At 44.8% G+C, this 23,951-nt stretch overlaps 1 protein-coding gene across 4 annotated transcripts in view; it reads right to left on the bottom strand.

The window, feature by feature from the left end:
* ATP11C (ATPase phospholipid transporting 11C (ATP11C blood group)) overlaps nucleotides 1-23,951 on the bottom strand; it is a 103,531-nt gene that overhangs the window by 75,732 nt on the left and 3,848 nt on the right. Inside the window, exon 1 of one of the 4 annotated variants that reach the window (XM_081897220.1) lies at nucleotides 946-966. The exons of the other annotated variants lie outside the window; for them this stretch is intronic. Coding sequence (XP_081753346.1) covers nucleotides 946-951 — 6 coding nt within the window. The 5' untranslated portion in view covers nucleotides 952-966. Of the gene's footprint in view, nucleotides 1-945; nucleotides 967-23,951 lie in introns of those variants that run through there. 4 annotated transcript variants of the gene reach the window in all.

Here is a 23,951-nt window from a genome sequence, read left to right as displayed (position 1 = left end):
TATTTCTCATACACTCTTAAAACATAGGTAAAGGTAAAGGGACCCCTGACCATTAGGTCCAGTCATGACCGACTCTGGGGTTGCAGAGTACAGCTTCCGGGTCATGTGGCCAGCATGACTAAGCCGCTTCTGGCGAACTAGAACAGCACACAGAAACGCCGTTTACCTTCCCGCCAGAGCGGTACCTATTTATCTACTTGCACTTTGACGTGCTTTTGAACTGCTAGCAGCAGGGACTGAGCAACGGGAGCTCACCCCGTCACAGGGATTCGAGCCACCGACCTTCTGATTGGCAAGTCCTAGGCTCTGTGGTTTAACCCACAGCACCACCCGCGTCCCTAAAACAATACTATGCTGTATTTTAAACACTAAACACATAGCAGTAAATCTTCTCAGCTTTGGAAGCCAATTTTACAGTGTTTGAATTGGCACTTTTTAATGCTTTCGTTTTTTAAAAAAAATGTGTGTGTGTGTGCGCGCGCACACACACACACACATACACACACAAAATCTCTCCATGCATACACATAGTCCTAAGAAGAAACAACATTTAATACAATTACCTAAGCAGTCAACTCCTAACCATGCCTAATTAAACTCAACGAGGCTAACACCCAGGTAAGTGATGTTAGGATTGTGGCCTTATTCAGGATCAGCTCTGATACATCAGTCAGTCAAATATCACTGCAAACCAGTCAACACACTAATCCAACGTGTTTTAGTAAATCCCGTTACCTAAGTGAAACTCTGGCTTCTGCTAACTGGCATTCATTTTTTACCTTCCCCCTTGCTTCAATTCGCCCTTCCAGAAACGTCTGCATTTTAAAAACAACATATTGTTCTTTGCTGCATACTTTCCAGAGCAAACGCTGTAATTCTGAAACACCAGTTAATTTGCAAATGCAATAGCTAAGCAGAAAAGCCAGTGAATACATTTGGGCTTACCGCCATAGACCACACCTTCCACCAAGTTTCTGGGGTGAAGCAGAATTCCATTTCAAGACAACGAAATGAACCAACAATCTTCTATACAGAGGTGGTACTCCATAAAATAAATAAGGAACTAAAATGCTGTGTGGTTTGTTGTTTTTAAAAAAGCAGGCAGCAAGCAGGAAAAAACAGGCTTTTGCACAAAGCTGAGCAAAGATCAAATTACATTGGGCTGGAAAGGCATTCTGTTTAAAAAAGCACCTTCCAAAAGGGAGGGGAGGGGCTTGTGACCTCAACAGTTTGACTTCTGTAGCAAGCCTAGTTGACCTTAAGGTTGCAACCTTCTGTACACCCAACCAACCACAAAGGAGCAAACCTGGCAGGTCTCAGTGGGACAAACTCACAAGTAAACATGCAGAGGATCAGGCTGCCTGGGCTGTAATCCTTAAAACACTCCCTTCAAAAGTCTGCTGCAGGAAAAAATAAACCGAGAGATGCAGTACCTTGCAAGAGGCAGTCTTGCCATCTTGTACACAAACCCTTATCAGAACTATGCAAGATGCAAATACAGTAGTTATATGATCTCACCATGCCAGGGGCCCCCTTTTAACCCCTGTGTGGCTGTCAGAAATACCTGCAGAAGGCCGTGAAGCTGCAGGCAAGTTATTTTAGCATTCTTCAGACTCTTATTATTAACAGAAACCTGCTCCACAGGTTTTGTTCTGATGGGCTTTTCTGGGTGGATGAAATGGTCTCTGCCATGGGAATCTAATTTGTACTGGTGTTTTTTTATTTTAAAAAATGCTGTTTGTTTGTTTTTTGCTATGTGTATTATACAGCACCTTGAGACGCTTGCATACAAGGTGATTCATTCATACATAATAATTATATGGTATATAAATATTCATTTTTAAAAGCCAGTTGTAAAAATGCTGCAATAATAATAATAATAATAATATATTAAATTTCAATATAAAAACAGTGTAAAACCCCAAAAGCTCACAACATAGCAACAAATGAAAATAATACCCTCACAGAAGGCCATAGATTGTTTAATTAGCCAAAAGCCTGGGAGAAGAGGAATTTTTTTGCATGGCGCCTAAAGACAGGTAACAAAGGTGCCAGGTGAGGCTCCCTGGTGAGAGCATCCTGCAAGTGGGAGCCACCCAAGAAAAGGCCTGGTCTCGTGTTGCCACCCTCCTGACCTCTCATGATGGGGCACATGAAAAAGGGCCCCATATGGTCAGTTCATATGGGGAGAGGTGACCCTCGAGGTATTGCTGTCCTGAGCCATTTAAGGCTTTATAAGTCAAAACCAGCACTGTGAATTAGGCCCGGAAACTAATTGCCACCCAGTGCAGTTGGACCAAGACCAGTATAATATGATCAAATCGCCTTGTCCCAAGGAACCTGGCCGCCTAATTCTGCACCAGCTGGTGTCTTCAAACCATCTTCAGAGGCAGGCCCACATATAACACATTGCAGTTATTCAACCTGGAGGTTACTGGAGCACAAACAACCAAAGTTAGGCTTTCCTTGACCAGACAGGGACATGGCTGATCCACCAGCCGAAGCTGACGGAAGGCAGTCTGTGGCCACCTGAATCTCAAGTGATGGATCCAGGAGTACCTCCAGGCTGCATAACCTTCAGAGCAAGTGTAACCCCATCAAGAGCAGGCAACCTCCCACCCATCCAGTCTAGGGAACCACCCATTCACAGTGCCCAATCTTATCTGGATTGAGCTTCAGTTTGTTGGCTTTCCCTTGTCTATTGCTGAGGCAAGACAAGGGTCCAGCACTTCCACTGCCTCACCTGCAGGTATAACATCATCTCTCTGGGAAAGCCTGGATAACGGAAAATACAAAGTTTTACAAGACAAAGGATAGTCATTAACATCCTGTGTTTCTTATGCACCTCTCTTAATTCCTACAGGTGGTGGTAAACCACAGGGCAGGTGATACTGTGCTAGTTATTAGCATCATTTTCCAATTACCAAAAATAAGCAAACTTTCCCTTGTTAAATATGTATCCAGAATGCACTGGGAGCATGCCAGTTCTTGCAGGGGTGTATATGCATGAATGCAGGCATGCGTATGAATGAAGAGTTGCCTTTCAGTATTAATACTCTGTCCTCAACCAGGCTTGCAAATGGTTGCTAGCCTTGGCTGCCTCCAGCTTTATGAAAGCAGGGGTTCACCACCACTACCCCAACCCATTTATACCAGAAGTAAAAAAGTACTGCAATCCAATACATGTCCGCTCAAAATAAAGTCCAATTGAGTTCAGTGGAGCGGCCTTCCAGGTGTAACACTGCAGTGTAGCACACACGCACACAGAGAAGTATGGCAGACTGGTTGCTAAAAATGTTTCCTTGGCTAGCAAGCACTGCGCACTTGCAAAGACACTCTAATCCCTGTGGTGTTTGTTGTAGCTGCCATTGAATAAATGCTTCCCAGTATTTGGATGCTGGAGCTGCTGAACCTATACAGCTCTCGTTACTGAACTCTGCTTATAAAAGAAGCCAAAAGATAAACCATGATATCCTCTTCCTGTGCTATATTAGCAGCTGCGCATTGTCCGGCCAGCTATAATGACCTTTCAGTCTCATGTATTTGTGAACTGGAGCCTGGGATAAAGATATTGGCAGTAACTTGAGCATAGGTGTGAAATGCCTGCAGAATTCAACTCATGGCTGCCTCTTTCCTGGGTCTAGTGAAATGAAGACAGGGAGGGAAAGTTCTGTGGTCCTCCGGATGTTACTGGACTCCCAACAGGGGTGAGGCGTGCTGCTTTTATTTTATTTTATTAATTTTTAAAAATGGTATAAACTTGTGTCATTTAAAAAAAATATCAAAGCAGTTTACAGCAATACAAACAAAACCTTGCAAAAAAGAAGAAGTTAAAAGCAGGTAAAAATAGTTTAGCAACAACTGCAGGACCACAGGTTACCTGAGCTAGCAAAGGACGATGCAGATCTCCTTGCTATTAAACAGCTTCATCTGATTCCTGCAGCTCAAGCAGCTGAAAAATGCACAGGCCCATCGAGATTTTTCTTTTTCTGTTCAGCTGGCAACCCTAAAATAATAACAAATGCTTCTCCAAGGAGATGTTGACCACTCCCAGTCTACCATTTTAGAACTGTCCATGATACAATTGGTTTGTGTAGTCCTTGACCGACCACACTTATCTCTATTTGTACTGACTTCCTTGGGAATCGCTTTGCATTATAGAAATCAATGTTTCCCAAATCTCTGGTACCTGCCCACCCCACCAAATCGAAAGATATAATTCATTCTCAAAACCAGAAGAGGTTTTGATCAGATGCCTAGGAATGGAGAACAAACCAATGGACAACAAGCCTATTGATACCTACTAGTCACGATGGTTGCATAATACTCTCCAGGGTCAGAGGCAATCTGCCACTAAATCAGAGTTGCTGTGACCGAGTTACTGTGACTTTGCTGGAGGGCTTCCTGCCTTATTGTGACCATTAGCAGAGTCCATACCCAGAAAACAAAATTGACTGGCCAGCCAAACCAGGTGAGGGGGACCTGATGGGTCCCTTAGTGAATTAGGGACTCTCCCTGTGTGTGAAGACGGGCTCCAGAATATTAAATGGATGGGACTAATAGTTTCACCCTGGAGGCAAACTCCACTGTCTCTCGAGACAGACGGATGCCAGCGACCTAGCAGAGCTCACCTCTCCCCTTTTAGAGTGTGTTCAGCTCAAAGGAGCCCACTTCCTGTGCTCCTTGAATGAGTGGCTTGCAAATACAAGCCATCCTTCTCTACACCAGGAGAACATGTTAGCAAAGCAACCCTAACCGTATCTACTCAGAAATAAATCCTACTAAGTTCAATAGTGTTTTCTCCTATCTAAGAGGAGGTGGGATTGCAGCCAAAGAAACCTAAGAACAGAAGAAGAACCCTGGTGGGTCAGGGCAAGGGGTCCCATTCAGTCCAGCATCCTGTTCTCACAGTGGTCAGCCAGATGCAATAAGGACAGAATGCAAACAAGCAGTAGAATCGGACCTCAGTGGAGGCTAAGAGCAAGGAAGGTCTAAAAGGTAAAAGTAAAGTACCACTGGAGGGTTAAGTCCAGTCAAAGGCGACTATGGGGTTGCGCCACTCATCTCAATTTCAGGCCAAGGGAGCCGGCATTTGTCCACAGACAGTTTTCTAAGTCATGTGGCCAGCATGACTAACTGCTACTGGCACACAAAGGACCGTGACGAGTGCCAGAGGGCACGGAAACGCCATTTACCTTCCTGCCACAGTGGTACCTATTTATCTACTTTCACTGGCATGCTTTTGAACTGCTAGGTTGGTAGGAGCAGGGACAGAGCAACAGGAGCTCACCCCGTCGTTAGGATTCAAACCGCCAATCAGCAAGCCCAAGAGGCTCAGTAGTTTTTAGACCACAGCAATAGTGGACAAGTTGTATTTATACAGAGCAATCTCTGGGCAACCTACAATCAGTTTAAACCAAAACCAAACACACACATTGTTAAAAACAATGGCTATAAAGAACTAACAATAAATTAACCACCAGCCAGCACAGAACTTATCAACAAAAACCATCAGTGTAAAACAATTAGCAAATCAGCAGCAATAGCAAACATCAAAATACAAAAAAGAAAAAGGAAATGAGCAACATTTACAGTTGTTTTTTATTTATTTAGACAAAACTGGGGCAATGTTTTAATCACTCAGTTCTGCTGATAAATAATAACTAGTTTTGATAAGGAAGGAAATGTTTTTGGTTTACGGTAATTTTAAATGCATTTTTTAAAAAGTTTTAAAATGTGCTAATGGCTTGTAACATAACATTTTGAAACAAAACAAAAAACAAAAGACCTGCCCTTTTTGGCTCATATGAAACAATCCTACAGTCTAAGCAGTTTGATTATAAATTTGTTTGCACCTTGGCTATACAAACTTAAGTCCTCCTCATAAGTCCTCAAAGCGGAATGTGGAGAAATTCTGGACCTATGCTATGTTTTTTAAAAATGTAAATGTGCTGCTGCATTTTACCGTAATTGAAAGAGTTTATAGCCAGGAAACACAGCTATATTTGAAATGCATTGTTAAGACCAAAATATAGGCTGCAATCCAACTCACACTTACCTGGGAGTAAGCCACATTGAAACGACTGGGACTTATCCCCAAGTAAACTTGCATAGCTTGCTCAGATAACAAGTGGTTTCATTGCAATTTCAGGAGAAACTGGAATAGATTGTGACATCACTGCTCTTGGAGTTTTTGGCAGTTCAATTCTATGCACATCAGCTCAGAAGTAACCCCCAGTGAGCTCAACAGACCTTAACTGCCAGGTTAAGGGTCTACACAGGATGCCAAACTTAATCACACAAAGCCAAAAAATGTAATCGAGGTTCAAAAATTCTTATTTTGATCTTTCACTTTCAATCTTTTCAGCTATGATCAGGAGAAGTTGCTCTTATTTGTTGGGGGGCACTGCAGGCCAGTGCAGGATGAGACCATGGGAAGTAGCAGCACATGAGGAGAGTGGAGAAGGCACAATGCATGAACCAAAACACCTTTGAACTGGCACAAGACGGTCTGGGAAAACTTCGCAACCTGAGCAGACTGCAAACTGTGTCTACGTATGCACGGGTCGCGATTCGCCGCTTCTGCGCATGACGTCATTTTGAGCGCCTGTGAATTTTGAGCATCTGCAAAACCCGGAAGTAACACGTTCTGTTACTTCCAGGTTGCCACGGGATGCAACCTGTGGACCGCTCAATCTGAAGCGTCTTTAACCCGAGGTATGACGGGTGGCGCTGTAGGTTAAACCACAGAGCCTAGGACTTGCTGATCAGAAGGTCGGCGGTTCGAATCCCCATGATGGGGTGAGCTCCCGTTGCTCAATCCCTGCTCCTGCCAACCTAGCAGTTCGAAAGCACACCAGTGCAAGTAGATAAATAGGTACCGCTCCGGCGGGAAGGTAAACGGTGTTTCCATGCGCTGCTCTGGTTCGCCAGAAGCGGCTTAGTCATGCTGGCCACATGACCCGGAAGCTGTACGTCGGCCCCTCAGCCAATAAAGCGAGATGAGCGCCACAACCCCAGAGTCGGCCAGGACTGGACTTAATGGTCAGGGGTCCCTTTACCTTTTATGACAGTACTAGAACAGACAATGGTCTAACCAGTAGAAAGCAGCTTCCTATCTCACTTTTCTCCTTCCGCTTGCTGCCTTCACACCCTGAAAAGCAAATGTTTCCCCAGCAGAAAGATAAGGAAAACGCTCCAACATAATTATACAAAACCCAAGAAAGGCCACTGGTTTAATGAATGTGGAGACATTTGGTGACTGCCATTCTATTTTATTTGACTCCTCTTTTTCAAATTCCAACCTCATGAGCTGACTTGAGGCAAGGCTGACAAAAGAGAAACCGGCTTGAGGCTTGTTAAAGATCCAGTTTAGGGTGGAACTGGAATGTGAGCATTAAAAATGTCTCTAAGAAGCATGAACTTAGTAGGTTGCCAAGTACACAAGCTGGCCCTAGTGCTTCTGCTGATTGGGGTTGCCCACTTACGAAAAACATGTTTTAAAATTCAAAATGCAATTTAATTGTGAGGTCCCACTGGGACAAAGCGAGAATTTACTTCTGAGTAAGCATGCAGAAGAATGTGCTGGAAATGTTCTTTCAAGAGTTGTTGCTGTTGGCATCCATCTGTCGCAAAAGACATTGGAGTGTGCCTTAGAGGATGAAGTCAAAATAAATGACCTCCCTGGGCCTCAAGCCTGGGAAGTGTGGTCATGGAGTGCATGGAGGTCCTGGGTTGTCCAGGTTGCCTCTCGGCTCACTGATGTGGTCCAAAGGAAAACAGAGCAATATGTTTGGCGCTAGCTTGGCTGCAGGAGTTGCCTGAAGGAGGCATACAAGGTGCTATCCAACCACCTTAGGGACTCCACTTTGAATTTATGATGGGTTTACTCCTTGGCTTTTTCCTCTCCCTAAGATAACCTGCAAGGGAGCAGAGAGTTTGGAGATTCCCTTCTTCTAGATGGGCCCCATCTGCCCTCATGTGCAGAAACTGCACTCTTGACCGCTGGACTCACTATTGGTCTTGTCCAATCAATCTGCCAGAGCCTGGGCTTTTTCCCCAGAACCCAAGCATGAAAAATCTCGAACCCAACTGAAAGCTGAAATTTCACTCACAACACAACTCCAGCAGCAAAGAATAGCTTTGCTTTTAAATAGCTTTATTTAATTGGTGGCAAGTGGGTTGAGTTTCTTGTGGTTGTACAAGCAGCAGGTTAAGCACTTAAGATTTAGTTTGCCTCCCTAGCCACTGGCGCAGAAGTGACTAAACACGGGCACACGCACACACCAACAAACACAAGCCCCTAAAAGATGCACCAGACACTGAACTCGAAGCCCAAAGACTGTCTTTTTGCAATACACACATTCCAAATAAGATCCTACTGATTCAGAGGTGTACATAGTTAAGCTGTACCCTTCTACAGTTATCCACTTGTAAAGTTCAGTGCCTTATCTGTAAGTACCACAGCTCATCTAAACAAATCAACAAAGGCACACTCTCACACAATGCTTGTTCCTGTGTGGAGCCAGCTGAGCCAGCCTGATAGCACAAAGAAAAAGCAAGTCCTGATTCATGCATTACTCAGGTGTAGGGTATAGCATGAGAAAAGCCCAACTTTTTCAGGCTAGTGAGATGTTGGCGTTGTGGGATGCACTGGTGATGGAACATCTGAAGTGACAGAGACATCAAAGGCTGGTTCAGGGGGCACATTCTGCTCCTGGTCAGATATATCCTATGAACCCATGACCTCTTCCCCAAGGATGAGGAGTCAGAGCCATGGATGGAGAGCAAGGTCCTTCCCAAGAGGAAGCCCCTCCTCTGCATCTAAAAAAAAAAAAAAGGTCTGACGTCATGAGGACCAGAAGCTTGAAGCTGCCGACAAAAGAGCTTTCACAAGAAGGACAACATAGTAGTAGTAATGCAGAAAGATATTTTTATGCTGATGGAAAGAAGATATTTTACGTCAATGGAAGTGTGTTGAAAGATGAAATCGTAACGGCTGGGTTGATGACAGAGAGAAATTGGAAACATTCTGATCTCTTGTCTCTTGGTCTTACTGGCAGGGCAGAGGAAGGAAAACTCTTTTCAGCGCCTCTCTATCTGGCAAAAATAAGGAAATCAAAAACAAAACAAAACCACGTGACATGTTTTAACAAAAGGCCAGTGGAAATAAAGATGGGACAGAAATAGGAGCACTTTTTCCAAGTGGGCATCTCTCAAGAGTGCAGAGAGCAAAAGCCATTAAGGGTGACTCTTTGCAGGTTTCAGTCTGTGTTGCTTCTTTTTTTAGCAAAGCCACCAGGCTACAGGAACCGATGAGCATGTCGCCAAGCCCTTCCTTTGGGGCCAGAGTAAACTCCAATGAGCCTTTATCGCTTGCTGCTGAAATAAGTGCAAAATATACCTTCCAAAACTCCATTGGCTTAACATGTTCATAAAAACACACCACCACACTTAAGGCAGAATGTAAACCTTCCTCCCAGGGTCTCACTCGATAAAAGTCAACTCCATCCCTCTAAGATCAAATATGTAAACCTCAATTTGATCACACACCTCACTTTCAGCCTGATATCTGTGGGTCCCATTTTGTGCTTTCAACAACCTTGTGAGGTAGGCTGGCTGAGAAAAAAGTGACTCACAAAAGGTCAAGTAGTGGCCTCTGGAGCCAAGCATGGATTTGGACCAAAGTTTCCTATGAATCATAGAGCTATAGAGCTGAAAGGGTCCCCCATGGTCATCCAGTCCACCCCCTGCAATGCAGGAGTCTCAACTAAATCAAAGATGGTGGATGGCCATCCAACCTCTGCTTAAGGCTGATGTGAGTTGCAGTTCAAAACATCTGGAGGGCACTAGCTTGGCAGAGGCTGCTTTCATGGCTCTCTCCTTCCTAACCAGACTTACTCTGGACAAAGTCATTCCAGGTCAAATCTTGTCTATGGCCTGAACTCATCTGAAATGAGCAAGAGGCCAGTGTTACCAACCTCGTTTGCCAGGTTATTTTATGCATTACAAGAGTTCACTGAAACACACTGCAGTGCCACGGAGTACAATTCCAGTACTTCAAGTCAAAAGCAGCTAATTGGATATTTTTTGAGAAATCTCATAATTTACCCGGACAACCAGTTGTTCTGAAGAAAGAGGATCAAAGCAGTGGTCATTCTGTTGAGCCAACTGTTCCCTGTGCAAATAGTTAAATAGCTTTCCCAACAGGTTTCACAATACATTTAGGTACATTTCAAGGCAAACAACAGTTTCCACTGTTTGACCCAGGAAAAAAACCGGTTTCATTGTTCCCACTTTATAGGCAACACACCCTAAAGCAGAACTGCCCATTTCTGCTAGCTTAAAATCCTGAAGTTGGGAGAGATAAAGAATTTGCCAGGTTCAAGGAGATGCTCTTAGTATATAAACCCCTTAAAAACTTGGGGCCAATTTACCTACGAGATCACCTTCCCCCACATGTGCTCACTTGACCCCTTTGATTGGCAGAATTGGCAGTATTGCAGATGCCAGATAATACCCATTCCACATTTGTAAGAATCTATCAGTGTGGCAGAGCCTATAACTTTGGAAATCCCTGGCTATTGAGATGAAGCTTTCACTGTACTCTCTTCAGTTCCTGCTAAAAATAATTTATTTTTTCTTTAGTCAAGCCTAACCAGATGCTTAGAAAGTTGAAGTAATTTTAATCTGTTTTAATATTTTAATTTGTGTATGCTTTGAAGTACGGCCGTGAATTCTTATTGATTTTACGATTTTATATTTTGTAAGCCGCTTTGCAGTTTTTACCATTAAGTGGTGCATAGGTTCTATTATATAAATAAATTAGCTGCAAACCAAAGGGTATTTCCCACATTAATAAGTTAGCATCACTGAGTTTGATGTGGCTCAGTTCTCAGATGTTCAGGATCATACCTATCATAAAATCACAGAACTGTAGAGTTGAAAGGGACCCCGAGAGTCACCTAGACCAGAGTTTTCCAAACAGTGTGTGGCAACACATTAGTGTGTCAGCTGCAGTGTGTAGGTGTGTTGTGCGAATGCTCCCCACGCTCCTCCTGGGGCTGGAAAGGGGTTATTTTAACCTCCGTTTTGCTAGTAAAACTGAATTACTATGTCGTGAAATGATGCATGTCTAAAAAGTGTGTCACCAACAGGAAAGGTTTGGAAAGCTCTGATCTAGATAGTAATACTGTTATAACTTTCAATACAATCAAGGGAACTTGTTATTCTCACCCTAAAAATGTCAAGTGTGTTCATGCATCTAGTCCTCACAGATATTCAGGCAGCGCATGAAAAATTAGCTATGCTGCCCACATCATGATCCCTATTCATGTTCTTCCAACAATAACCTCCTGCCTATTATAGTTAAAGGTAAAGGGACCCCTGACCATTAGGTCCAGTCGTGGCTGACTCTGGGGTTGCAGCGCTCATCTCGCTTTATTGGCCAAGGGAGCCGGCGTACAGCTTCCGGGTCATGTGGCTGGCATGACTAAGCCACTTCTGGTGAACCAGAGCAGCGCACGGAAACGCTGTTTACCTTCCCGCCGGAGCAGTACCTATTTATCTACTTGCACTTTGAGGTGCTTTCGAACTGCTAGGTTGGCAGGAGCAGGGACCTAGCAACGGGAGCTCACCCCATCGCGGGGATGCGAACTGCTGACCTTCTTATCGGCAAGTCCTAGGCTCTGTGGTTTAACCCACAGCACCACCCGCGTCCCTCTATTATAGTTGATTATCTGTTTTAAAAACATACAGATTTCATATATATATATATATATATATATATATATATATATATATATATATATGCTTTCGTAGATTTTCACGGGTACAGGAATGCAGGTTTTGGTGTCCTCGGGTGTCTTCCCGTGTAAAAGTTGGGGTGTCTAGGCGACGTTTCGACGAGGTCTCACTCGTCATCTTCAGGCTGGTGCTTTCGGCTTCTTGTTACTGGAACAGAGCAGGATCTCAGTGTTTGAGTTCCTATAAATACTGTTGAGGGGGTGTGGTGTATAGCCTCCAATGTTCTGGGCAGAGAGGAAGTTCCCAGGCTAGTGTGCCTTTTCTTCTTTTGTTCCTTAATTACTTGAGGGATATCTTGAGTGATTTCTTGAGTGATATCCTGAGTACCACTTAGGTGGGTCATTAGGTGTGGATTAGTTGCTAAAGTCTTTGTGTCTTGACCTCTTGAACTTTGTGAAGAGTTTTTCTGAGAAGATGGCTGTACTGCACTTAGTTGTGCTCTGGCTTGGCTTCGTGTATAGGGGCGAGCTGTGGTTTTGTGGCCTGTGTCAGCCAGATCTGTGTAGGGATTGCAGGGGGGTGCAGCATCCGGAGGTGCCACCATGGTTTGGCTACTGGATGGTGTCTGTAATTTATCTGTGGAGAGGGTCTGGGTTTGGGTCTGGTGTGGTTGATTGGTGATAGCGTTCTGTGTGCCTCTGGATCTGGTGTCAGTTTTTGTGGGGAGGGCTAATTTCCAGGTGTCTGGCAAGCGGGATGTGTCGTCACGCTTGTTCATGTTGTGAGGGTGTTTCTCTATCTCGATGGCTTCCATGATTATTCTCTTGTGGTGATGTTCCATGTTAAAGAGCAATTTGGAATCTGCAAAATTAATTTCGTGTCCTGTTTCTTTCATGTGTTGGAAAAGAGAGGAAGTTTTTTCTTCTTTTTTGACGGCATTCTTGTGTTCTGCGATACGTGCATTTATTCGTCTGTTTGTTTGTCCAATGTACGTGGCTGGGCAGACTTTGCAGGGTATTTCATAGACCCCTTGGTTTTCCAACTGGATTTTATCCTTGGGGTTTCTGAGGATATTGGCTATTTTTTGGTTGGTGCAAAAGGCTGTTTTGATATTGTGTTTATGGAGGATTTTGCTAATTTTATCTGTAGTGCCCTTGATATAAGGAAGGAGGGCCATGCCATTGTTTTCTTCTGTGTCTTGGTTTTTGGGGGGTGTTTCTTTTTGGATTAGCTTCGTAACCCTGTTTTGCTGGTATCCATTGGCAATTAACACATTTGAGAGATTCTGTAACTCAGTTGTCAAGTGGTCTTTGTCAGCCAGGCGTTTGGTTCTGGAGATGAGAACCAAGACACAGAAGAAAACAATGGCATGGCCCTCCTTCCTTATATCAAGGGCACTACAGATAAAATTAGCAAAATCCTCCATAAACACAATATCAAAACAGCCTTTTGCACCAACCAAAAAATAGCCAATATCCTCAGAAACCCCAAGGATAAAATCCAGTTGGAAAACCAAGGGGTCTATGAAATACCCTGCAAAGTCTGCCCAGCCACGTACATTGGACAAACAAACAGACGAATAAATGCACGTATCGCAGAACACAAGAATGCCGTCAAAAAAGAAGAAAAAACTTCCTCTCTTTTCCAACACATGAAAGAAACAGGACACGAAATTAATTTTGCAGATTCCAAATTGCTCTTTAACATGGAACATCACCACAAGAGAATAATCATGGAAGCCATCGAGATAGAGAAACACCCTCACAACATGAACAAGCGTGACGACACATCCCGCTTGCCAGACATCTGGAAATTAGCCCTCCCCACAAAAACTGACACCAGATCCAGAGGCACACAGAACGCTATCACCAATCAACCACACCAGACCCAAACCCAGACCCTCTCCACAGATAAATTACAGACACCATCCAGTAGCCAAACCATGGTGGCACCTCCGGATGCTGCACCCCCCTGCAATCCCTACACAGATCTGGCTGACACAGGCCACAAAACCACAGCTCGCCCCTATACACGAAGCCAAGCCAGAGCACAACTAAGTGCAGTACAGCCATCTTCTCAGAAAAACTCTTCACAAAGTTCAAGAGGTCAAGACACAAAGACTTTAGCAACTAATCCACACCTAATGACCCACCTAAGTGGTACTCAGGATATCACTCAAGAAATCACTCAAGATATCCCTCAAGTAATTAAGGAACAAAAGAAGAAAAGGCACACTAGCCTGGGAACTTCCTCTCTGCCCAGAACATTGGAGGCTATACACCACACCCCCTCAACAGTATTTATAGGAACTCAAACACTGAGATCCTGCTCTGTTCCAGTAACAAGAAGCCGAAAGCACCAGCCTGAAGATGACGAGTGAGACCTCGTCGAAACGTCGCCTAGACACCCCAACTTTTACACGGGAAGACACCCGAGGACACCAAAACCTGCATTCCTGTACCCGTGAAAATCTACGAAAGCATATATATATATATATATATATATATATATATATGAAATCTGTGTGTGTGTGTGTGTGTGTGTGTGTGTGTGTATATATATATATATATATATATATATATATATATATATATATATATAATTTGTTTTTTGCGAAAGTATGAATGATCTTTGTGGTTGCGAAAAGAGGATTGTACCCTAAGATCTGGGCAACTTTGCGGAATGTTTACATTGCTACAAATGTCCCATATGCCAATCTAAACTGAGCATCTCTTCTTTCCTGTTTAATTACTTTCAAGATAAGATTCAGTTTCAGCGACCTGGTAAAATGCCACTGATTCTCTTTCCAATTTTCAGGCTCAAGCTGCATTTGCTACAGTTAAGCATTAACATTTGCTAGCAGCAAATTCCCTTTAACATGCTAGTCTGTGAAGATTTTAAGTGTGAATCCCAGCTGTTCACCCGTTCTTTAAAGTACATATTAAACTCTTGGGTAGCACTCAACAAAATTAGTTACTGAAGACCCTGGGTGCTATGCTAGCTGTGTTCATGCGCAAGCTCCCACAATCTTCTGAGGTGTGGGCACATAAAAATAGGGTTATAGAAAAGAAGGGTGTAAGGGAAGGCTTGCGGTAATTACTCTACTATGGTGATAAAGGATCAACTCACAAGTCACGCTTTATAACAGCTGGTGTGTCCCACCACCACCCACATTTCAGGGCATAGAGATAGAAGAGAGATATCTATGTGGCCATCTAAAAGAGAAAGAAAAGTGTTAAGAGGACAACATTTTTGCAGGCTTAGTTTTCGGAATTTCCTCACCAAAAAGACATACAGTACAAAAACCAATCAGGTAGTTGGTTACTGGCTGCAATGAAAAGTAATTCTAAACTATAGTCTAGCTCCTCCAGCCCTTCACAGGCTCAGCCATTCCCTCTCGCTTCTTGTAACACTTCTGTTTTCGATTAACCATAGTTTCAATGTGACACCTGAATCCTAATCGTGGTTAAACTTTCCTATGGTTAGCTATCAATCAACTGAATATTTATTATGGTCGTCCAATCATGAAGTACAACGTATTTTTAAAAATATGTAATCTCAACCTCAGAAGCAAAAAGGTGACTAGAGCTAATCACTACAGTAGGTCTATAAGATACCACACATTTCAGCTTTATTGCCACCTGTTTAGGAGCTGATTTGTTGGACCTCTCAGGGAAGGAATTCAAAAGGGTCTCCAAAATGATGGTTCAGATCCCGGTCAATTTAGGCATTTGGAAGAAAAAGAAATCCCTACCCAAAACTTTCAAGAAAACCCACATTATGGATAGCCAAGCTGCATGTTATCGTAAACTTTTTTTTTTTAAAAAAAGGGCTTAAATTGGAAACTTTCATTCTGAAGAGGAGGCAGCTGCAGGAACAGCTGCACTTTGAAATGTGCTCCCCAACCCCTTTATGGATGGCCCCTGGCAAGAAATGGTGCATGGCCTCCATCCAGAACCAGAGGATATGTATCTCAGCTTAGAGCCTTGTGGCGGCTTCCACTTCACGGGGAAAAAAGGGGGGAGTATTTTAAGCATCCTGTGTTTAAAGAATGGCTTACGTCACATGTCTCTCGGCCCTAACTGTGCTCAAGCCTAGGACTTTGGATGGACTTGACCTGCACTAGGGGTCAATGGCTCCACAGCCCATGAAACCTGGACTGGCTTGTGCAACTTGTTTAGCAAACACTGCCCCTTCTTCGCAGCAGCGTGACCGCAAATGCTCCAAATGCAGAAGTGGCACACCAGAACAAACCAGCAACAACCACCCAAAAGTGAGCCACCCCATTATAATGGCACTCCAGGATGGAGACCACAGCATCCACCTGGCACCAGCACCCGCCAGTCTTTCACATTAGGAAAAGGTGGGAAGTTAATAGCTTGCGCCTCTTTCCAAGCGAGGGAGCGAAATGCATTGTGGATCCAATTTTCACTCTCGCACAGCCCCGGCTGACGCTAAATGGATTCATGCCGACTCTGCGGCAACACAGCCTCCGGCCGGTTGTATTCATTCAGCGTTGATATTCAAGGTTAGCTTCAAAGAGAAGCTAAGGTGGTGGCGGGGGGGGGGGGAGGCAAAGAGGCAGTGTCACTGCAGAAAGGCAACACAGCGTAGGGCTCTGTTAGGCTGGGGGGAGGATCTCATTTGTGCTACCAGGCGCTACCCTAGGCGCACATTCTTTCCAAGCTATTAGACAACGTAGCCCTGGACGCGCTAAGCGGTTCTTGTCCCAGGAGACAGAAGGGAACTGCTCACATCCAGGCTTCCAGCAGAGCTACATGGCAATCTAATCCTCCCTAATGCAACCAGACTCCTGATATTATGCCAGGATCAGATCCAGGGGTTTGACTAATCTCTGCGCATTAAGAAAGTGCTCTCCAAATGAGATCAGCTAGATAGCTCCTCTAGGTCAGAAGTGAGATTCTGTTCAACAGCTGTCAAAGGCCAAAACAGCATTCATTAAGCACCGAGACAAATGGGATTCACACATTGACTGCATATGGACCAGCTTAAGGCACTGCAGATTTAATTTATAACGTGTATATTCCAGCCCTCAGTTCTGGAAGTTGAGGTTCTTTCCGAAACGTAACAATCAATGTAAAAGCTTTCGCAATGCAATCCTGTGAAAGTCTACTAAGAACCAACTCCCACTAAGTCCATTTGAAATCCTGCCCATTTTGGTTTCTCATTTTCCCAAGCTTACATTTGCTCAATTTTTGCAGCAAATGCTGTACTTTTCTAAAAGCATCAGCATGGAAATTCATATGCATTTCCGTGTACCAATGCTATGTGCATTCCCACATGCAATTTTGCTTAATATACATCTTTGCACTAATACATGTATTTATGAGCAACTCTTTTGCTTGGAGAACCACATCACAAAATCTGGAATGCTGTGGATTGCAAAGGATTAACCATGCCTCAGTTCATTTGTCAGCTGGGGGAGTGCCAAATTAGGCAGGCCACCATTATAAAGGTAAACCAAACAAATAGCTCACATCTAAGCCAAGGTGGGGCAAGGCAAGAGGCCTGGGAAGAAAAAGTCTTTGCCTGGCACCAGGCTATGATTTCACCAGTCTTAGAAAGTGAGATATGAAAGCTAGGAGCTAAATGGCACCTTAACCTAGGTTACAGGTGCAACAGCAGAATGTCTAGGCGCACTTCTTTTATAACAAGAATACAAAGCTGAAAATGAACTGCAGCTAAAATCTTATATTCACTTTTCACATGGTCTAGTCCTCATCTGAAGACTGCAAAAAACAAAGCTATACCTCCCCTGCCTGTCCCCCTAATATTCTTATGAGGGTCTCTTCTCCAGTCCTCTGAGAGTGCCTGGAAGCATAAAAAGGTCCTCCTTTTGCCCCAGCAGTGGCAGTTTTAATCTGAAATATTAGGCGCAGTACTGCTCCCAGAGCTCAGAAACTGCTGGCGCTAATGAAATTCCCTGTTGCAAAAACGCTCCTAGGACAATGGGAGTTTTGAGCACTGGATTTCACTCACCACGGTGACTGTTCCCACCTCCCACAACTCCGGCCAGCTCAAGCCTTCCTTCCTCTCAGCTTTTGGGCTGCAGAGGATTCAGGCCACTGCTTTGATCAGAGTTAAGAAGCAAGCAGAGCCCCACTGGATCAAGCCAATGGCACACGTAGCCCAGCATCCTGTTTTGACAGTGGCCAACTAGATATCAATGAGAAGAATCCGACAAGCAAGGCCCAAGCACAAGAGCAATTCTCCCCACTTGCGCTCCCCAGCAACTGGGGTTCATCATAAGCACACTGCCTCTGACCAAGGAAGGGGCCCCAGCCATGTGGATAGCAGCCACTTACAGTCCCACCCATCTGTCTAATCCTCCTGTGAAGCCATCCAGGTTGACGGCCCTTACTGCATCTTGCGGAAGTCAACTCCAAAGTTTAGGGTCAGAGTTCTCCTTCTCCTAGTTGGGTTACTTTCGCAGGTTGATGACGAGCCCCATCTGCCCCTCGCTTCCCTCCTTCTTGACCACTGCACTCACTATAGGTCTCTTCTGAAAAAAGCTGCTCTAAGCCTGGTTTTGGTCAGGGAGGGCGGGGTATAAATAAAACTACTTCTTCTTCTTCTTCTTCTTCTTCTTCTTCTTCTTCTTCTTCTTCTTCTTCTTCTTCTTCTCAATCTACCAGAGCCTGTGCTTTTTTTCCACCAGCACCCAGCATGTACATATCTGAAACCTAATTGAAAGCTGAAATTTCACTAGCAACACAACTCTCAGCATCAAATTTTACTGTTCAATATCCCCTAACTTTTCAGATAGGGAATTTCCACATTAAAATAAATAAAAACCAAAAGAGAATCCATCTTCCCTCTATTTCCTCACTCCTCCCAATTAAATTCACCCTGCTGTGATTTTTTTTTGGTCTTGATTTATTTTACTGCATTTATATGCCCCCTGTGCTCCCCACTTCTCATTTAAGCCTCACAAGAACCTTGTGACGTATGTTAAGCTGAGAGGCAATGGCAATAGGCTTCACTAGGTGCTAGTGCAGCACTCTAACCACCAGGCCACACTGTCCCTGCTCTCACTGGGTGCGCAAAGTATTTTTATGCAATGGTTCCAAAATATTAAGAATGCAGTGACACATTCAGGGGGCACTTCAGAATACACAAGATTAGGGAATGTGTCTGAATGCTCCCTGGACACGCACATGCGCGCGCGCACACACACACCCCACACACACACTACCCTGCACCTGGAAAGCCAGCACACTGCAAACAGGCTACTTTTCCACTAGTAATGGGAGCTTAAATAAATAGAATTCTGGAAGTGAGAACACTTAAGTCAGGGGGCTCCTTTCTTGTCCACAGAGTGAAGTACCATATTTTTCGCTCTATAGGACACAGTTTTCCCCCTCCAAAAATGAAGGGGGAAAGTGTGTGCATCCTATGGAGCGAATGCAGGCTTTCGCTGAAGCCTGGAGAGCAGGAGGGGTCGGTGCGCAGAGACCCCTCTCGTTCTCCAGGCTTCAGGAAGCTATCCGCAAGCCTGTGGAGCCCGGCGGGAACTCCCTCTGGGCTACTCAGGCTTGCGGACAGCTGCCTGCAGCCCGAAGCCCGGGGAGCGCAGCGCAGCGCACCCCGGGCTTTGGGCAGCTCTCCGCAAGCCTGAGTAGCCCAGAGGGAGTTCCCGCCGGGCTCCGAAGGCTTGCGGATAGCAGCCTGCAGCACAAAGCTCGGGATGGCTGCGGAAAGCCTCCGCAGGGCGACGGGCTGAAGGCAACCCACCGCCCTGTGGAGGCTTGAAAGGCTGTCCCTGAAACTGCGCTCCAAAGGCTTCAGGGATCTTTGAGGTTGGCAGTGGGGGAAAGCAGCGCTTCCCCCCACCGCCAGCCCCACAAGCTCGGGGGGCAGCGGCAAGGCTGTGCGCAGCCTTTGCGCTGTTTCCCGACCTGCTCTTGAACGCACCTTGAACGCACCTTGTTTTTGAGGGGGAGAACAAGAATTTTTTTTTTTCTGTTCTCCCCCTCCTATGGTCCGGTGCGTCCTATGGTCCTGTGCTTCCTATAGAGTGAAAAATATGGTAAATATGGACCAGGAAGATTTCACCACACAGTTCTTCTGCATCTCTGAAGCACCAGCATAGCAAAGGCATAGGAGGATCAGGACTCTCTGCATGCTGCAAAGGAGAGGCTCCAGGAAAACAATCTGGATCCACCCAGGCCTTTCATGAATTTCTATAAATACCAAGGCAGTTGCAGGAATTTGCTAAGTCAAAACCATGTGAGCAGAAAGCAGAGGAACAGAGCCCGCCCACCCACAGTATTGCAACTGTGCTATAAGCAGCCTGCTCTGCAGCTTTCTCACCACCTGAGGTCCTCCAGATGCTGACACACTCCAAAGCCCATCATTCTCTGACCATCAGCCATGATGGTCAAGACAGAGCAGAGGGGGCAAAGGATTGCGTTTGGTGCTTCCAGAGCAATGTGCAAAAGGGCAAACTTACACATTAACCCTGCAGTGAGGCGTGCAAACTCCAGGTGCAGAAACAGCTGTGCCTGACTCTGACCTCACAGGCAGGACATTCCGCACTCCTCCCCAAACTCCTCAAGCTGCTAGCTATTATGGATTCCAAAGGTTTGAGGAGGGAGAAGAAGAAAAATCATCAGTGCAATCTCAAGTATCTGGGCAAGATCTTTCAAGATCCCTTTTTGCAACCCATAATTTACAGAGGGTTTTAGGCATGTTGAAAGCTCTTTGCGTGTAAAAGCTCAGGTAATAAAAATTGTGAGAAAACCTGAAGCTGTAGCTTTAATTTTTCAGGGTTCCCTCTCCATTTTGTTTCTGAAAATATTAGGGGTAGGAGGCCTTGACACATCTATGCAGACCCAATGAGCAATTTGGCCGCTGAATTCTGCACTAGCTGAAGTTTCCAAACTGTCTTCAGAGGCAGCCCCACGTATAACGAATTGCAGTAATCTAGCCTACAGGTTACCAGAGCATAAACAAAAGAAGTTAGGCGATTCCTGTCCAGACAAGGGCACAGCTGGGCCACCAGCCAAAGTTGACAGAAGGAATTCCATGCCATAGAGTCCACCTGAGCCTCAAGTGACAGCAAAGGATCCAGGAGTACCCCCAAGCTACAGACCTGCTCCTTCAGAGGAAGTGTAACCCCATCAAGAGCAGGCGACCTCCCAGCCATTCGGTCCATTACCAAGGCAAGATAACGGTCCAGCACGTCCACTGCCTCACCCTGAAGATGTAAAAAAGGAGAGCTCTGTGCCGTCAGTATATTGCTGACAACGTACTCCAAAACTCTGGATGACCCCACTCAGCAGTTTCACATAGATGTTAAACAGCACAGCGGATAAAACTGAACGCTGAGGAACCCCAAGTTGACGGCTCCCTTAAACCCTGGAGAGCCGCTGCCAGTCAGTGCAGACAGTAGTGTGGTAGATGGAACAATTGGTCTGAACTCGGCATTAGGCAGCTTCCTATGTTCCTCTATATCAGACATATGTAGATATGCTCTCAAACCTTCTGTTGCTTTAAGAAAGGCCCCCACCCCCAGTTATGTACTTCTCAGGGCAAAGCAGATCGTGAAGTCGGTTTGAGGCCAGTTATGGTTTTCCAGGAAGCTTCCATCTGCTGTGTATTTACACAACAGAAGGGAGTAGGAAAGAACTGGCAGAGAGTGAGGAATTGAGAACGATCTGAAGAAAAGAAGGCGGAGGTGGGAGGCAGAGAAGTAGGAGAGAGGTTAAGGCATCAGCCTCCAAAAAGAATAATCCCTACTTGCAAAATGCACTTTGTTCCATGTGCTGGCTTTTAAGCAATCTGAGCCATTTGAACACAGAAGCTGCAGCCTCAAGGGCCAAACGTCCTTCTTGAGAACATTCTGAGGACTACGGTGGCATGCGAAGCAATGGGTGTATGCTCCCAACTGCTCCAGATTTTTTTCCGGGGAGCCAAATTATGGTCCCGTTGTTTCACCTTCAAAATCCCTAAATGATAATTGGGGTCGGGGGCCAAGCACACAGCTCAATCACTCTCACATCAGTTCTCCCTTTGCACAGCTGGAATCAAAATAGGAAGAGGGTGTCTTTGCATTACATCTGAACTCAGAATCATGGTTTGTTTCTCCCTGATAAGCCAAGATCACCAGCCAGCTTGGTGTTGGCTTATGAATCTTGTTTTGTTTGGGGGAAAACAGACTACAATCCCATCATGCTAAACCAGCCTTCCCAGACTTGGGGATGTTGGTAGACTAGAACTCCCATCGTCCCTGAGCACTGGGAATGCTGCATTGGGCTGGATGAGCTCAAGCCAAACACCTGCAAGATGGGAGGTTGTGCTAAGCTACCTCCTTTGTGGTTTGTTTACCCGAGTGCATAAACCTGGAAGAACTGGGCTGAGAGAACAGTAGGTTTAGATTACTTGAGGAAGAGCAATTACTCAGAAGAAGAGAATCTGCTTCACATGCAGGTTCAATCTCCAGCATCTCCAGGTATGTCTCAGAATGTCCCACCTGTGGAACCCTGGAGAGCTGCTGCCAGTCAGTGCAGAGAATGCTGAACTAGATGGACCAATGGTCTGATTCATTTTAACAGAGCTTCCTATGTTCCTGGCTTATAGCTACGCAGCCACTGAGGCCAAGAAGCCACTTAAGCTGTTAGGAGCATGTGAACATGGGGTGAGGCCCTCTTATCTGTGGCACCCAGGATATGGGTTCCCTTGCCCCCAAAGCCTCAACTGGCCCTTCTTCCTTTTGAACATTACGACATCAGGCCAAAACAGTACTTTCTAAAAGGATGCTCTGCGATTAGATTTGGACTTGACTGCTGATGCAGTATCGCTGCTGCTCACGATTTGGCAGCCTGGAAATCAAACAGCTACTTTTGTCTTGTTGGCATTTCATGGCGGTTCTTGGCTGCCCTGAGGCTCCCGGTCAGGATCCAAGTATCTAAGTGATGGAATGGACTGCAGAATGCAGATAACTATTAACTGCTGGAGATGCGGCTTCCTGCTGACCAAATAGTGCCATTTATTTATTGCATTGCATTTTTATCCCACCTTTTGATGCAAGGAGCTTGAGGTAGCATCCCCTTGCCATCATCACAGCTACCCTGTGAAGTGGGTTCGGCTAAGAGGCAGCGATTGGCCCCAGGGAGCTTCATGGATGTGTGAGGATTTGAACTCTGGTCTTCCAGGTCCAACACTCTAACCGCTACACAACACTGGTTCTCTCTTTGTTTTGAGAGGAGTCCAGAGTTTCTTTTTAAAAAAGAAAGCCATACGAAGTAAGTAAACTGGCAGGTTGCTGCCTTGCAAAAGAACTGTAAACACACATTCACAGAACAAATTATGACATACTATGAACTTTACTCTTTTTTTCCTGAAAAAGCTCTTCTAAATTATTGTGCAAGAAGGAAACCCACATTTTTCTTTAACATCAGATGTACTGGCTGCCACAGAGAAAAAAAAAACTTTCGGCGGGGAAAAGATGACACTCCAAAATGCCTACAATTAAAGACAAGGCAAATGAAACATGGAAAATATAACAGCTGGCTGAGCAAAACCGTAAAATTGAGAGATTGAAAACAAAATTTGAAAGGAAAGGGTGCAAAAAGTTTACAAGCATTTTTTTTAAAAAAAAACCTGAAAACAACCACCAACATTAAAGTTTCTGAACTTTCGGGAATCTACAGATTTTTGTTTTAATATAAATATTTGTCTTTTTCAGCAGTATAAACTGGGACTTAGGTCTTGAAGTTTCTTATAGCTAGGTGTAAAGAAAGGAGGTTGCAAATTCATAAAGGATAGTCAACTGAGAGCACGTACAATACACAACTGAAGCTACATGGTAAGAGGCAATATACCTCTAAGAATTAAATGCTCGAGTCAAGCAGTAGGGGTTGCAATCACTCTGTATTCCCTGCTCATGAGTTTCCCATAGGCATCCATTAGACACAAACCTACCAAGAACAAGGTAGAGCTGTTTGCCTTTATTCGCATTCCCAAGTTACGATAAACTAGGGTTGCTCATGCCCACAGCTCAGTCACTCCCATGTCATTCCTCCCCTGTCACAAACAGGAAAGCTCGATCTGCAAGTCCTTGGGATTAAATCTGGGATCTCCTGCATGCAAAGCATGTTCTCCGGGAGCACTAAGGTAAGGCACGAGAACAATACTATACACTTAAGCCATTTCCACTGCAGGGAAACAAGTATTACACAAGG

The sequence above is a fragment of the Podarcis melisellensis genome (assembly GCF_964234715.1).
Source record: "Podarcis melisellensis genome assembly, chromosome: Z".
Lineage (NCBI taxonomy): Eukaryota > Metazoa > Chordata > Lepidosauria > Squamata > Lacertidae > Podarcis > Podarcis melisellensis.
This window is presented reverse-complemented; position numbering and strand designations above follow the sequence as displayed.